Source organism: Lethenteron reissneri, chromosome 54, assembly GCF_015708825.2.
Source record: "Lethenteron reissneri isolate LAM-NWPU_2019-01 chromosome 54, ASM1570882v1, whole genome shotgun sequence".
Taxonomy (NCBI): domain Eukaryota; kingdom Metazoa; phylum Chordata; class Hyperoartia; order Petromyzontiformes; family Petromyzontidae; genus Lethenteron; species Lethenteron reissneri.
In genome coordinates, this window is record NC_083832.1 from 10,898,524 (window position 1) to 10,912,180 (window position 13,657).

The 13,657-nt window shown below is 50.5% G+C and overlaps 1 protein-coding gene across 3 annotated transcripts in view; it reads left to right on the plus strand.

Annotated features, from left to right (window-relative positions):
* Window positions 1-13,657, plus strand: part of LOC133356529 (collagen alpha-1(VII) chain-like) — a 71,803-nt gene that overhangs the window by 11,874 nt on the left and 46,272 nt on the right. For all 3 annotated transcript variants that reach the window (XM_061574083.1, XM_061574082.1, XM_061574084.1), the window contains 7 exons: window positions 478-513; window positions 1,948-1,992; window positions 4,367-4,399; window positions 5,287-5,349; window positions 6,353-6,388; window positions 7,187-7,267; window positions 13,247-13,315. In XM_061574083.1, coding sequence (XP_061430067.1) covers window positions 493-513; window positions 1,948-1,992; window positions 4,367-4,399; window positions 5,287-5,349; window positions 6,353-6,388; window positions 7,187-7,267; window positions 13,247-13,315 — 348 coding nt within the window. In that variant the 5' untranslated portion in view covers window positions 478-492. The remainder of the gene's footprint in view (window positions 1-477; window positions 514-1,947; window positions 1,993-4,366; window positions 4,400-5,286; window positions 5,350-6,352; window positions 6,389-7,186; window positions 7,268-13,246; window positions 13,316-13,657) is intronic.

A 13,657-nucleotide genomic window follows, 5' to 3' on the forward strand; every position in this document is an offset into this window, starting at 1 on the left:
TCGCACAAAGGCACTGAGAAAGGGTTACTTTAGTAATAATAATACGGGATTAGCCGTGTGCTTCCTTCGTAATCGCATTACAGTGACGCGCTTGATTAAAACATTACTTGTAACGGATTACCCGTCGTGGGTTCACTGGCCGGGCAGCACGTGCACCTGCCCTTGCGATACGTCGCTGTGAGCCGAGTTCGATTTCCCGCTCACGGCCAACACCGGTGACGAATGTCTGAACCGGTCCTGGGCCTCCCCAAGGTCGACTCGGCCTCAAATGAGTACCTGGTGCGTAAACGTCGCCGCTGGGGAGACAAAGGCGTTCGGGCGTGGTGCTGGCCACACACCCCCTCGTGTGCCGTACCGGCACTTGCCCCAACAGTCTGTTAAGGCTACACGGGGGGTGGGGGGGGTCTTTGTCTCTGCTGCCATGTGTGTGGCGGCACGCAAATTCACAACTTTTTTTTATGTTTTTTGCCCATTCAGGGAGCACCTGGAGACATGGGCCCACCTGGTCCTGCAGTAAGACACATTCAATTAACAGCAACCTCACCACTCCATATAAACACAGACAGACATATACATTCATCCTTCCCTCCCCCCATATAACCGAAACAGGTTGTTGGGAAAGTGCTGTCTGTGAGCAGCACTTGTATAAGACAAAGACCCCCCGTCTAGCCTTGAATAGACTGTTGGGGCAAGTGCTGTTAGCGAGCATGAAGGCTGGTACGGCACACGAGGGGGTGGGTGGCCAGCACCACGCCCGACCGCCTTTGTCTCCCCAGTGGCGATGCTCATACACCGCACCGGGAACTAATTTGTGTGTACATACACGGACATGTACACACACAAAAAACTATTCCCTTTTAAGTGGGATTTTCCATTTTCAAAGGATATATGCGAAGCTCATTAAGTTGTGCCGCTGTTCAAGGTTCTCGCAAACAAAGACCGTTTGCTTAACCTTACGGGGCATTAGAAAAAGTGCGCATCAGTGACGCCTTTTTTATACCAAATGCGGGCCTCCCTTGGATCAACTCGGCCTAAAATAAGTACTCTACTTGGGGACAGTGTCTTTCGGCAATTAAGGAAGACAAAGGTGGGTGAGAAAGCATGGTTTGGACCACCCCACCGTAAACAAGGTTGCTGTTCCAGCCTTAATAGGTGCTCACTGACATAATTTGCTATCGCAGTACTACCAGAACGAAAAGGGTCTTTGTGTGTAGTTATGTAGCTGTGTGTGGTCACGACACCTGCCCCAGACGTCTGTTAAAAACTGTTCGGGGGGATCTTTGTCCTGTACATGTGCGGCTGTGTGTGTGTGTGTCTGTGCGTGTGTGTGTGGGGAGCGGTGGTGTAGCGGTTAGCGCGCTGCGCTATGAACCTGGCCACCCTAGTTCGATTCCCGCTCACGGCCAACACCGGTGACGATTATCTGAACCGGTCCTGGGCCTCCCCTAGGTCGACACAACCTTGAATGAGTACCTGGTGCGGTGTGTAAACATCGCCACTGTGGAGACAATGGCGGTCGGGCGTGGTGCTGGCCACCCACCCCCTCGTGTGCCCTTCCGGACTTCATAGGTGCTACTCGCTAACAGCACTTGCCCCGACAGTCTGTCGAGGCTACACGGGGGATCTTTTTTTGCGTGTGACTATCGGTTGTACATTGCCCTACCAATCCGAGTAGCCTGAGTTCGACTTCCAGCCACGCACAATATCAGTGGAAAGCGGCTGCACCTGAAATGGGGTCACCCATAGGGTGACTCGTCCTGAAATGAGCACCGCACTGGGAAGACCCAGACACGACACCCTCGTCATTCCACACTGGCTAAATACCTGCTTGCAACTGGCACTTTCATGAAACAGTAACACTGTCAAGATATTGCAAGCCCTGTTGTCTCAAGGTATTTCTGAAGTGTTTCTCATTAAGTGCTGGGTTGTTGTTGTTTGTGTGTTCAGGGTCCTGCAGGTATTGCAGGTCCCCCCGGTCCCCCTGGGCCAAAGGTAAGTTCTCTGCATTTGTAGTGAGTTCAACTGAGTCGCAGACGTACTCTTTGGAGGCAACACATTTATTTAACACCAACACTGGGTTAACACAGTAACAACCTATGGTGGTGACCAGCAGGCTAACCACACTAATTACAACGTAACGAGCTACAACGGACCAGACCACAGCTTGGGTCCGGGTCCACGTGTTGGTGGCTCTGTAGGACATAGAACGTAGATTCTTCAGGATGACAACAGCAGCCGGTCCCTCTGGGGGACCCGGCTTCTATCCTCTGCGGCGTGGCTGGCCCCGCCCTTGGCCACTCCCACCTTCTAGAACCCTCGAGCAGGATCTCGGCCCTGACACGTGACCACCCCTAGCCCCCACGTGGGGCCCTGTGTAGACTTTACCGGTCACGTGTCCTCTAGGGTCAACCGGAGTGCCATGGTCCTTGGTAACCCCATTCCCATGGCCGGCACTCTCACACCCCATCCTGTAGGGGTGGGCACTGCACGCAGAGCGTGGTGCCACCCAGCACTGCCAGTCAGCGCTCACCGAGCCCTTCTAGGGCCGCTACTGCACCCACATATCCGTGGTGCCCACGATGTCACTACACATTGAATGAATAGCCACGCACGGCACACACACACAGGCACATGGGTTAATACTCCACGTGTACAAAGAAAGAGCAAATATATACAACAGCGGTCATTCGCCACTAAGTGCCGTTGACGTGATCATCACGGTGTATGGGCCTGGCCAGACGCACTTTGAGGCCTTCACGTGGAGTGCCGAAGACTCGGCTGCCAGGAGATGAACGGGACAGGCCCCGTGTAGTATGGGCTGACTAGGCCGAGATGATTGGCAGATGCCATCACCTGTGCCCTCCCCCGCCGTGACACCTCACCGTGTGGTAGACGCAGGGCCGCTCCGCTCGTTGTTGTGAACGTCGATCCTCACACATACAAAGATAAAGATCCCCGCCCCCGTATAGCCTTCACAGACTGTTGGGGCAAGTGCTGTTAGCGAGCAGCTATGAAGACCGGCACGCACACGGATGGGTGGTCAAAACCACGCCCGGCCGCCTTTGTCTCCCCAGTGCCAATTGTTTTTTTTTACACCGCACTAGGTACTCATTTGAGGCTGAGTCGACCTGGGGGAGGCCCAAGACCGGTTCAGATAATGGCCATCGTTGTTGGCCGTGGGCGGGAATCGAACTCGGGTCACTGGGTTCGTAGCGCAGCGCGCTTACCGCTACCCACTACCCTACCGCCCCCCACATATAAAAGTCTAAATACAATGATATACAGACAACTGCTACTCGCCATGAAGTGGCCAGTGGCGTCGCCGCGGCTTGTGCCGGGCTGGGTGCAGTGTTGAGGCCACGGCGGGAGGTCACGGCGGGAGGTCACGGCGCAGAGTCTCATCTCGGGTCTAGCGAGCGCCTTGCGTCACTCCTGCCGAAGTGCCGGGCCTAATGACCCACTCGCAGGTGGAAGGAGGCATGAGTCACGTAATCAATTCCTGCCCCGGGTCGTATCACCCCTCGAGGTAAATCCCCCACAGGCATTTGACGCGTCAGCCTTGTCACCCACACGCGCGCCCCACTGATGTTCAACTTCGGTGGACGGGGGGGGGGCATAGGCAGCCGCCACCCGCCACCGTCATTCTCACCCCCCGTTGATGGGGCAGCGACCCCACGGCATGGACTCGCAGTCTCGTCGATCTCACCAACACCACACAACTCCCAGCCCCCCCCCCCCCCCCCGCTTCTTGCTCCGAGTCGGGTGAAGGGCCACTCGGCGCTGTTTGACGTCTGCCTGGCGCGAGTGGGGTGGGTAGGTAGAGTGACATGAGAGCGGAGTGGTAGCGGATGGTGCATGGAGGGTTCGTAGAGATGAGCGAGGAGCGGTAGGAGAGTGCGTCGAGGGAAGTAGTGAGGGGAGAGGTGGAAGAGCGCGTAGACGGGGGTAGGTTGAGATGAGGGGTAGGAGAGCGTGGAGGGTTCGTACCGTGGTAGAGGGCAATGATGGGAACGAGCATGGACGGGAGTTGTGAGAGGAGAGGTATGAGAGTGCATGGAAAGTCGTAGAGTGACATGGGAGGGGAGCGGTAGGGGATGGTGCATGGAGGGTTGATAGAGACGAGAGGGGAGAGCTAGGAGAGTGCGTGGAGGGGAGTAGAGTAAGATTAGATGGGAGTGGGCAGGAGTAGGCAAATAATCATTTTAGGGGTGTTCTCTAGAGCTCCCAGTCCGAGGCCCATCCACCAGCAGTGACGTGGGCAAGCAATTGCAGGGCTGCAGCTTTTCGCTTTTACTCTTAAAATTGTAGTGTTGGAAAGGTTGTTTTTTTGTGATCACGATTTATCTCATATGTCCATTATTTGCAGGGAGCGAGTGGCCCTCAAGGATTAACAACAGTGGTAAGTTGTGAAAAGAAAAAAAAGCATGCCTGCTTACATTGCCATATCATGGGACCGTTTTTGCTCGTATTAAAGTTTGAACAGTAAGTGCAGGAACACGGAGACTGGGCCATGAAGAAGACTGTCTCTGGTGTAGGCCAATCAGTTTCAAAGACAATGCAAACATTCATATTCTTGGTTCTTTCGGTAAAATAACGTAGAAGGGACACACACACACAGACAGACACAGACACAACTATTGCAAGGTGTCACGTGTGTATGTATGTATATTGAACTTCTCTCGCACCGTATTGAGCTAACTAAACACAAAAAGCATTTCTATAAAGAAATTCGTTTTCAATCTAGATTTTAAAGTGCTAGTCTCCATTAACCACAAAGCCTGTAACAGACTGTTGGGGAAAGTGCTGTTAGCGAGCACCTATGAAGGCCGGCACGGCACACGAGGGGGTGGGTGACCAACACCACGCCCGGCCGCCTTTGTCTCCCTAGTAGCAATGTTTACACACCGCACCAGGAACTCATTTTAGGCTGAGTCGACCTAGGGGAGGCCCAGGACCGGTTCAAATAATCGTCACTGGTATTGGCCATGAGCGGGTAATCGAACCCAGGTCTCTGCCGAGTTCGTAGCGCAGCGCTGACGTACTACAACCACCGCTCCCCGACGTTAACCATGCACGATTGTGGTCAAGGCGTCTTCCGATTTGCACACGAATCGCTACGTACGGCGCGAAAGAAGTTCGCCGTCGTGCGTGCGTACAAAGCGTGTAACAGCAAAAAAAAGGTGCCTCGATAATGCTGCGCGTCGTGCGTATGTCTGACCCTGCCCCCCCCCGGGGTGAACCGTTTCCTCATCCCGTGTCCTCGTCTCTGCGGTGTTTACTTTGCAGGGCCCACCTGGCCCGCAGGGCGGGAGGGGTCCTCTCGGCTCCCCCGGGCCACCCGGCCCCCCTGTAAGTGTCTGGCGGCTTTCGTTAAAGTCCATCGACGTCCCCCCCTCCCTCTCCCCTCTGCCCGCCAGTGTGCGTCGTGCTCTCGCGATATCGTTTGAACGATGGGTGATTGGATGAATGGGCATGACGTGTGACTGGTGCTGGGTGTAGGCGTAAGCTACAGCTTCGGGTCTAACATTATGACCGGGGGTGGGGGGGGGGGCTCTAAATACGAATGTAAAATACAAAGTTTAAAGTATTACGCAATCAAATGTTGCACCTTTTTGCCGATGTATATCTGCGAATATAATTTTTTACAATTGCCATGTGCATTGACCTTTTTGTGAGAATAGTTAACTTTTTGTTTGTAATGCTTTGGGGCCTCCTGAGCTTGACATAGCTCAGAGCCCCAGCATCGGAATCATCCGGCCCTGCCTATGACCCATGTCATCTACGACGCGCCCGATCTCATCACATCTCCAAGGAATTTGTACTTCTATATAAAATGTATTTATTCGTAACTTGATTAACTTTTCTCCGTCTCGCTGATCCGGCCCCCTTACTGGACACCTGTGAAACATATCTTCGGAGGTTCACCGGTCCTCCTGTAGTCTAAATAAAGATTCAGATTTCTGATCTCAGATGCCAAACACAGTTTGGACCACGCACTGTCTAACCACTGCACTCTCACATACCTTTTGATGGATGGGTATCCGACACGTGCAGCAGGTGTTATAGGCTGCGAGGGGCTCTGCAGTGGACAGCAGAGGATGGTGCAGCAAAATCCAATGTGGATACTGGACTTGTATTTTACTTCGGGGGCGGCGGGGGGGTGCATGAAGAGAAATAAGTTTCACCAAGACCTCCTCTTTGCTCTCCGAGTTAGGAAGTCAGGCCACGTGCCTTGCGAAGAATAAAAAGTCAACCTCGGTGGGGAGCGCCAGGTAATCCTGCACTTTGGAGTTGTGCTCTTGTTGATGCCTTGTCAGCATTGATTGTGTCAATTTATGCATCCTATTCACAGGGTCCTTTGGGTCCTCCCGGTCTCACAGGAAGAGAGGTGCGTACATGTTTCAACGCAGTCACTTTCGTCGAATTGAGCTCTGCACCTCGGACATTCAGCCTCACTTGAAACCGTCGCATGCCTTTAAAAAATTACATTGAGATATTTTAAGTGTTGTGCCGCACGCAAGCAGAAGACGAGGACTGTTTAATTGAACCCGGTGAGATCCCAATGAATATGCAAGTGCTGTCCCAAAAGTGATGGCTCCTGTTTTATTTCTCAGTAACCATTTAATTTCGCTGTTACAAAATTTGAGCTGTTCAACCGTGGGAATGTCGAGAAATGTAATGAAGGTTTGCCAGATGGCAAAAGGTGTCTTATAACAAGACAATGCCAGGCCACACATGAGCCTGAGAACATCAGCGGCCATTGTAAGATTAGGCATGGACTGTGCTGACTCAAGAGGCCAGATCTCGTCATCCTTGAACTTGTACATGTTTGGCCCGCTGAAGGAAGGCCTGTGTGGGCAACATCTTATAAATTACACTCGTGTGCGGGGATGCTGTTTTAATCAAGATTACTGTCACCATCATTGCCCCTGTATGGTTACTGAAATGAGTGCGACTAATTTTTTTAGAATTTAACAGCCCTCGTCCTAAGAACAGACTGGGCCCCATCGGAGGGACGTGGAATTTCCATCACCAGCTCAGAAGCCACCGAAACGCAACAGAGCGCTGCGCCGTGCTCTTTCGAGCAAGGCCCTTGAGTCTGGCGTTGGTGGTGGTCGCGAGTGTCTCCGCGTTTTACGAGGTGGCCACTTTGTTCATTTTTATTGCCGTTCGTGTTGTGGCGCAGGGAGAACCCGGCAAGCCAGGATCTCCTGGAAGAGACGGCGTTCCCGGAGTCAGAGGAGAAGACGGAACGCCCGGAAAGATGGTTCGAGCTCACGTTTTACCGTCGCACTTCAGCGCACAACGCATGTGCATGTACTCATATGTGTAGGTGTGTGTGTGTCTGTCTAGTGTATAGGGAGCGGAATGGTAGCGGTCGGTTAGCGCGCTACGCTACGAACCTGGCGACCCGGGTTCGATTCCCGCTCACGGCCAACACCGGTGACGATTATCTGAACCGGTCCTGGGCCTCCCCTAGGTCGACTCGGCCTCAAATGAGTACCTAGTGAGGTGTGTAAACATCGTCACTGAGGAGACAAAGGTGGCCGGGTCGTGGTGTTGGAAACCCACCCCCTCGTGTGCCGTGCCGGCCTTCATAGGTGCTACTCGCTAACAGCACTTGCCCCAACAGTCTGTGAAGGCTATACGGGGGATCTTTGTCTTTACTGTGTCTGTCATGTGTATTTGTGTGGGGAGAAGGCGGCACAGTGGTTAGCGCCCTGTGTATACAAACCCGGTCACTTTGGGTTTGATTCTCGGCTGTGACTAATATATCGGTGGCAAGTAGTATACGAACCGGCCTCTCCTCGGATCAAATCGGCCTCAAATGAGTGTGCAAACATCAGCACTGGGGAGACAAAAGTGGCCATGCGTGGTTCCGGCCACACCACCCAACTTGCATGGCGTGTCGAACTTGACAGGCGCTGTCGGCCTATAGAAAAAAATATAGAGAACTCGGCCTCGTTGCCTTTGTGTGTACGCACCTGCATACACACGTACGTGTCATTTGCACAGCTTTACACGGACACACGCACGTATCATGCATGAATTTACGTGTCGTTAAACTTGTATTTATTTAAAACAATTAACTTGGAGGGATGTTTACATTTGCTGTATCCCAGCATCATTACTGAAAATGAAAAAAAACAATATAATTATAGTCCTCGTTCATAAGTAGAGTTTACAAGCTCTGAAATTCTCATTTATTATGTATCCAATTGCAATATGAAGCAGAGCAGATCAATGGGGCATTGAAAATACAACTTCATATGACTTCAAATTAAGGCGATGTCTCATTCGGCTTGCTTGAGGCCGAATTTCATTCCGGAGTTTAGCATTCAATTAGCTTACAAGATCCTTGAGCCCAAATCCCATACGCTCAATGAAATGCTCAGACGAGATGTGTTAATTACTGCGAATCAACAGCCTTATCAGAGAGCGTATATTCATCTAATTCCTAATTATGTTTGCACGAGCAGTGTATGCAGTGCAGGGAAGATTCCTCTGAAAAACCTCAAAACAAAGCCAATGGTTTGCTCCTTGAACGACCATTTCAGTGGCGATTATCTCCATTATCTCCTGTCTGTGTGCAGCCATTCATACGGTGGGAGCAAGTCTATCCATAGGACAACCGCTGTTTACTTCCCCCCCCCACCAAAGTAGTTCCTGAGCTGAGTCGACCCCCAACGTAGATTTGAACTCTCCGCCTGCAGCTGGTACTGCTGCTGAGCCTCCTAGCCGGATAGCGATGTCATCATGATTCATTCTAGATTACACCCCTTCGTTATTTCACGACTGCATGAAGGCTTCACCGTTCCCCCGTTGATTGGTCACCAGGTCTTTTGACCATACTTCACCATTCCAGTCCACTACTGCCAGTTGGTGAAGGTGATAGGTCTCCAGAACTGATTCGGACATCGCTCGCAAACTTACGTGAGCCGACCCCGTGAATTGAAACTCGAGGCCACCGGGTTCCCTAACCGCGCACCACACTCCACCCCAATGTATGATTGGGTCATTCAGATTAGCACAGGGGAAAATAGTTTGATCTAACGTCTGCGGGTCACGGAACCATGTTCAGACGTTCGTCTACTTCAATTGACACGGTCCCTGGCTCCCCCCACCGCATCACGAACCCACACTGACCAGCGTGGTGAAGTATGGTCAATCAACCCCCCACCCCACACCCCCCCGCCCCCCACCAAGATTGACACCGCATGGCGGGAAGCCTCCGTGGAACAGAGGAATATAAATTACTATTATTACAATCATGAAATTGAAGGCACAATTGATGTGCGCGCATTAAGAGCAAAGGAGTGCTGTGGAAACTTTGATGCATCGCATTTAAGGCGCACAGCGCACATCAAAGCGGAATCGTCTTCAAAGTGCACTTCTACATATCCGTATGCTCCATTGTACCAGCGCTATTCTGTTTGACGGGTGTTCGTAAAAGCAAATTGGTGTTGTGTGGTCGGTGGTTTTTACCGAAAGGAAACGGACAAAAAAAACCTTGGAATATTCTCATTCAGTAACCATGGGCAAAAGTACATTATCACCATTGTCTCCTAGCTTCCCAGTGGTAATGATCGCTGCCTTGGCACTCACTTCGGTGCTGAGACACACACACACTGTGCGCCGTAATTCGCGTGGTGGAGAAAGCTTTCCTTATGGGAACCTCATTTGCCAGTAAAAATATGATAATTGGTTTTTTTTACCCTTCTATCTGGCAACAAAACTGACACCTTTTTACAAGGAGTCATGTTTGCATAGACCGCAATACCTGCAGTCATAATACAAACAAAAGAACATAACTCTGATAATGTGCACTGTCCTTGAAGTTGATTGGTCCACACCCGAGACAGCTTTCCTTAGAGCCTAGTCTCACATTGATGTGAGACTAGGCTCTGAGGAAAGACTAGGCTCTAAGGAAAGCTGTCTCGGGTGTGGACCAATCAACTTCAAGGACAGTGCACATCAGAGTTATGTTCTTTTGTTTGTATTATGACTGCAGGTATTGCGGTCTATGCAAACATGACTCCTTGTAAAAAGGTGTCAGTTTTGTTGCCAGATAGAAGGGTAAAAAAACCAATTATCAAAGCTTTCCTTGCCCAGATTATTAAAGATTGTTTGCTCCTTTTCCGGGCAGAATCTGTGTCCGCGTTTCTCTGTGAGAACCCGACAGGGGCACATTTGCCTTCGGCCGTGGTGGCACGGTTACTGGAAGTCTGTGAAAGAAAACAGCTTTGTAGCTCATCGGATTCCTCCAGTATGCGTACAAAATTCTGATTCTGATCAATCGTGGCACTCGGACGTTGCATTTCGAACGCTGCAAAGCTTTCATAATACTGACCGGTGAATGTCAGGGGTCATGTGCATATCCATTTGGGGTGCCCCATGCGTTTTGTGCCCATGACTCTTGCAGCACGAGAGACGTTAATTATTTTTTCGTTCTCACAATTCTCCCATTGCCCACTGAAGCCGCACTCACTCACCGAGTCTCCCACCGAGTATAAATTTTATTTCCCAAATTACTAATTCGGTTATTGATGGTGTGTCATGCGAACAGAGGCACGGGAGAATCAATTGGAGAGAGGGAAAAGTCTTCAGATTCGGAGAGCTGTGACAACGCCGATGCGTGACGCAGTGAGAGAGGAGGAAAGAGTGAATTCCAGATGATCGAAAACAATCACGTGATATGAACTCTATGTGAGCCTGTGTGAGTCTATACGTCTCTGTGTGAGTCTATGAGTCTCTGTGTGAGTCTATGCGTCTCTGTGTAAGTCTATGAGTCTCTGTATGAGTCTTGGGGTCTCTGAGTGAGTTTATGGGTCTCTGTGTGAGTCTATGAGTCTCTGTGTGAGTCTATGCGTCTCTGTGTAAGTCTATGAGTCTCTGTATGAGTCTTGGGGTCTCTGAGTGAGTCTATGGGTCTCGGTGTGAGTCTATGAGTCTCTGTGTGAGTCTATGCGTCTCTGTGTAAGTCTATGAGTCTCTGTATGAGTCTTGGGGTCTCTGAGTGAGTCTATGGGTCTCTGTGTGAGTCTATGAGTCTCTGTGTGAGTCTATGCGTCTCTGTGTAAGTCTATGAGTCTCTGTATGAGTCTTGGGGTCTCTGAGTGAGTCTATGGGTCTCGGTGTGAGTCTATGAGTCTCTGTGTGAGTCTATGCGTCTCTGTGTAAGTCTATGAGTCTCTGTATGAGTCTTGGGGTCTCTGAGTGAGTCTATGGGTCTCTGTGTGAGTCTTGGGGTCTCTGAGTGAGTCGAGGGGTCTTTGTGGGAGTCTATGGGCATTAGTCTATGGAGGCAGTGAATTCCAGACGGCCGGAGCTGCGACAGACAACTAACGCTCGTCCCATCTGGTCGAGAGACATTGGGGCTTGACGAGGAGGGAGAAGCAGGGGAGGAGGAGGAGGAGGCGGGAGGAGAAGGGAGGAGGCCGCTTGAGTCTGTTAGGACGCTGCGAGACAAAACGTACAGAGACGGCAGGAGCCAAGCAGGCCGGCTGACCCAGGATGTGGAATTTTTAACAGATGGCGCTGATGAAAATATTAATCAACAAATAGTTGTTTTAATTGTAGTCAACGATGGTGATAGGAGGACATAAATCATGAAGCGTGACGGTGACTACGATTTGCCCACCACAGACGAAAGCACGCCTGGCTCTGACGAGACGAAGTTTGTTTTCATCAAGACGCAGATTAAGATATTTCTTTTGTACGTTATTTGAGGTTGCAAGTGCTCCGAGAAAGACCAAAAATGGTAATTGACTCCAAGTGTGTATAATTTTTTTAAATTAAGTTCGCTGATTGCCTGAACCGGTGGTATTAGGAAGAGAAAATGTCTCTCCCCCTCACACCAACGATTGATAACTGAGTGCTCGTATTTAGTCGATTAGATTAAACTGGTCGAGACAATTAAATATTTTATTTCTGGGACACAATTTTTTCCAGGGGTGTACTTAACTCCACGACTGGGGTATCAATCAATCCGAAATCAGTGCCACTTCGCTATGTCGAAACGCCAAACATCAGCATAACAAAATCCGTCATAGAAAATTTCAACTTTAAATAGTGCATCGTGTACAGAGCGTCGAGATGAGTCGATTGCCACATCGCCGACCACCAACAGACTAAGAACGACTGCATCACGGACATTATGCGAGAGCCGGGGTCCCATTGTAGCCCGGGGTACCGCCATGAGGCTCAATTGACGGGCTGCACCTTGTCCTTTGCGCATATATATATACAGGACCGCGTATAAAAATCGCACCTTATGCAGAGCCACGCGCGTATAACATTACCGTTGTTAATTTGAAAAATCACAAAAGGTCTTGGGCGTGCGGGGCGAAAATTAAAAGTGAAATAGGAAGGGGCCAGAATTTAATTCCAGACGCGGAGCCCTGAAACGTCCCCAGGAGAAGTCAACGCGCCTCCTCATCTCCTCCAGCCTTGCCTTTATTTGCACGTTAGGGCCCTCTATACACTTGCACTAGGCAGGGCCGCGTATTGAAATATGTTTGATGTCTATTCCTTTTTTAAGGAGGGCTGGTTAGATTTATTTATGTCACCGAGAGTATTTAGAGGAGGAAATTTGCATGAGATAGGCAGGCCCGAAGTTTCTCTTGTGGTGTTTATTGCTTTTTGTTTTGTTTGTTCGGCAGACGTCGTGTTTGTAAAGATTCTGAATGATTGTGTATTCAGTGTGTGTGTAGCTTGTGCGTTGTGTGTGCGTGTAGGTTGCGTGTGTGTGTCTCTCTCCGTGTGTGTGTCTCTCTCTCCGCGTGTGTGTGTGTGGGGTGGGGGGAGCTTTTATAAGAGCATCTGATTTTGCGTGTGAACATAGCCACCGGGAAGACAAAGGTGGCTGAACGTGTTGCTAACCACAATCACGTGCTCATGTGCTGCGTTGCCCTTACAAGGTGGTGTTCGCTCACAGGCACTTTCCGTTCCCGATCAATGAAGGCAAAGCAAGATCTTTGTCTCTCTGTACACATGGAGGAGGGGAGTGGTTACCTTAATTACAGGAATTAAATCACGAGTGTATGCATTTATATATTAACATGTACGTGTATTCTTTAGAGGTAGAATTACGCCGCAATTAATATTGATTCTGAAGCTCCACGGTATAGTGCTTCGAACCGCATGCGTGAGAATGTTTATGTTTATGGATTTACACCCGTGAATTGCAATCGCGCACAACGATTGATCTAGCGCGTTGAATGTTTGCCGGCGGTGTTGTTAATAGGGCCCTCCTGGTCCCGCTGGTCTCACCGGATTCAAAGGAGAACCCGGCTTCACTGGCCCTCCCGGTGTGGTAAGAGTCTCTCGATCAAGGGGATTGACACCCCCACCCAGTGCCATTCGTGAAGTCGTACCTCGCCGTTGCTTCCTTCCGCCCCTCCGCCAGATCTCACGGTTGTTGCACAGCTCAAAATCAACCTCCAACGTCTGCTGTCACAGTCTCATCATCACCATTAGCATTACCACAGCCACCACCGCCTGGCTTTTGGGCACACCCACTTGTTCTAAATTTGAGTGTCGTTCAAGAACCTCTCTTATGGTATCTGAACCACAAAGCTGCGTGGCTTCCCCCTGAATTAACGCCGGGCTGAGACAACTTTCAAGACCCTCCTCTTACAGCCGCCCAACTCCTGGC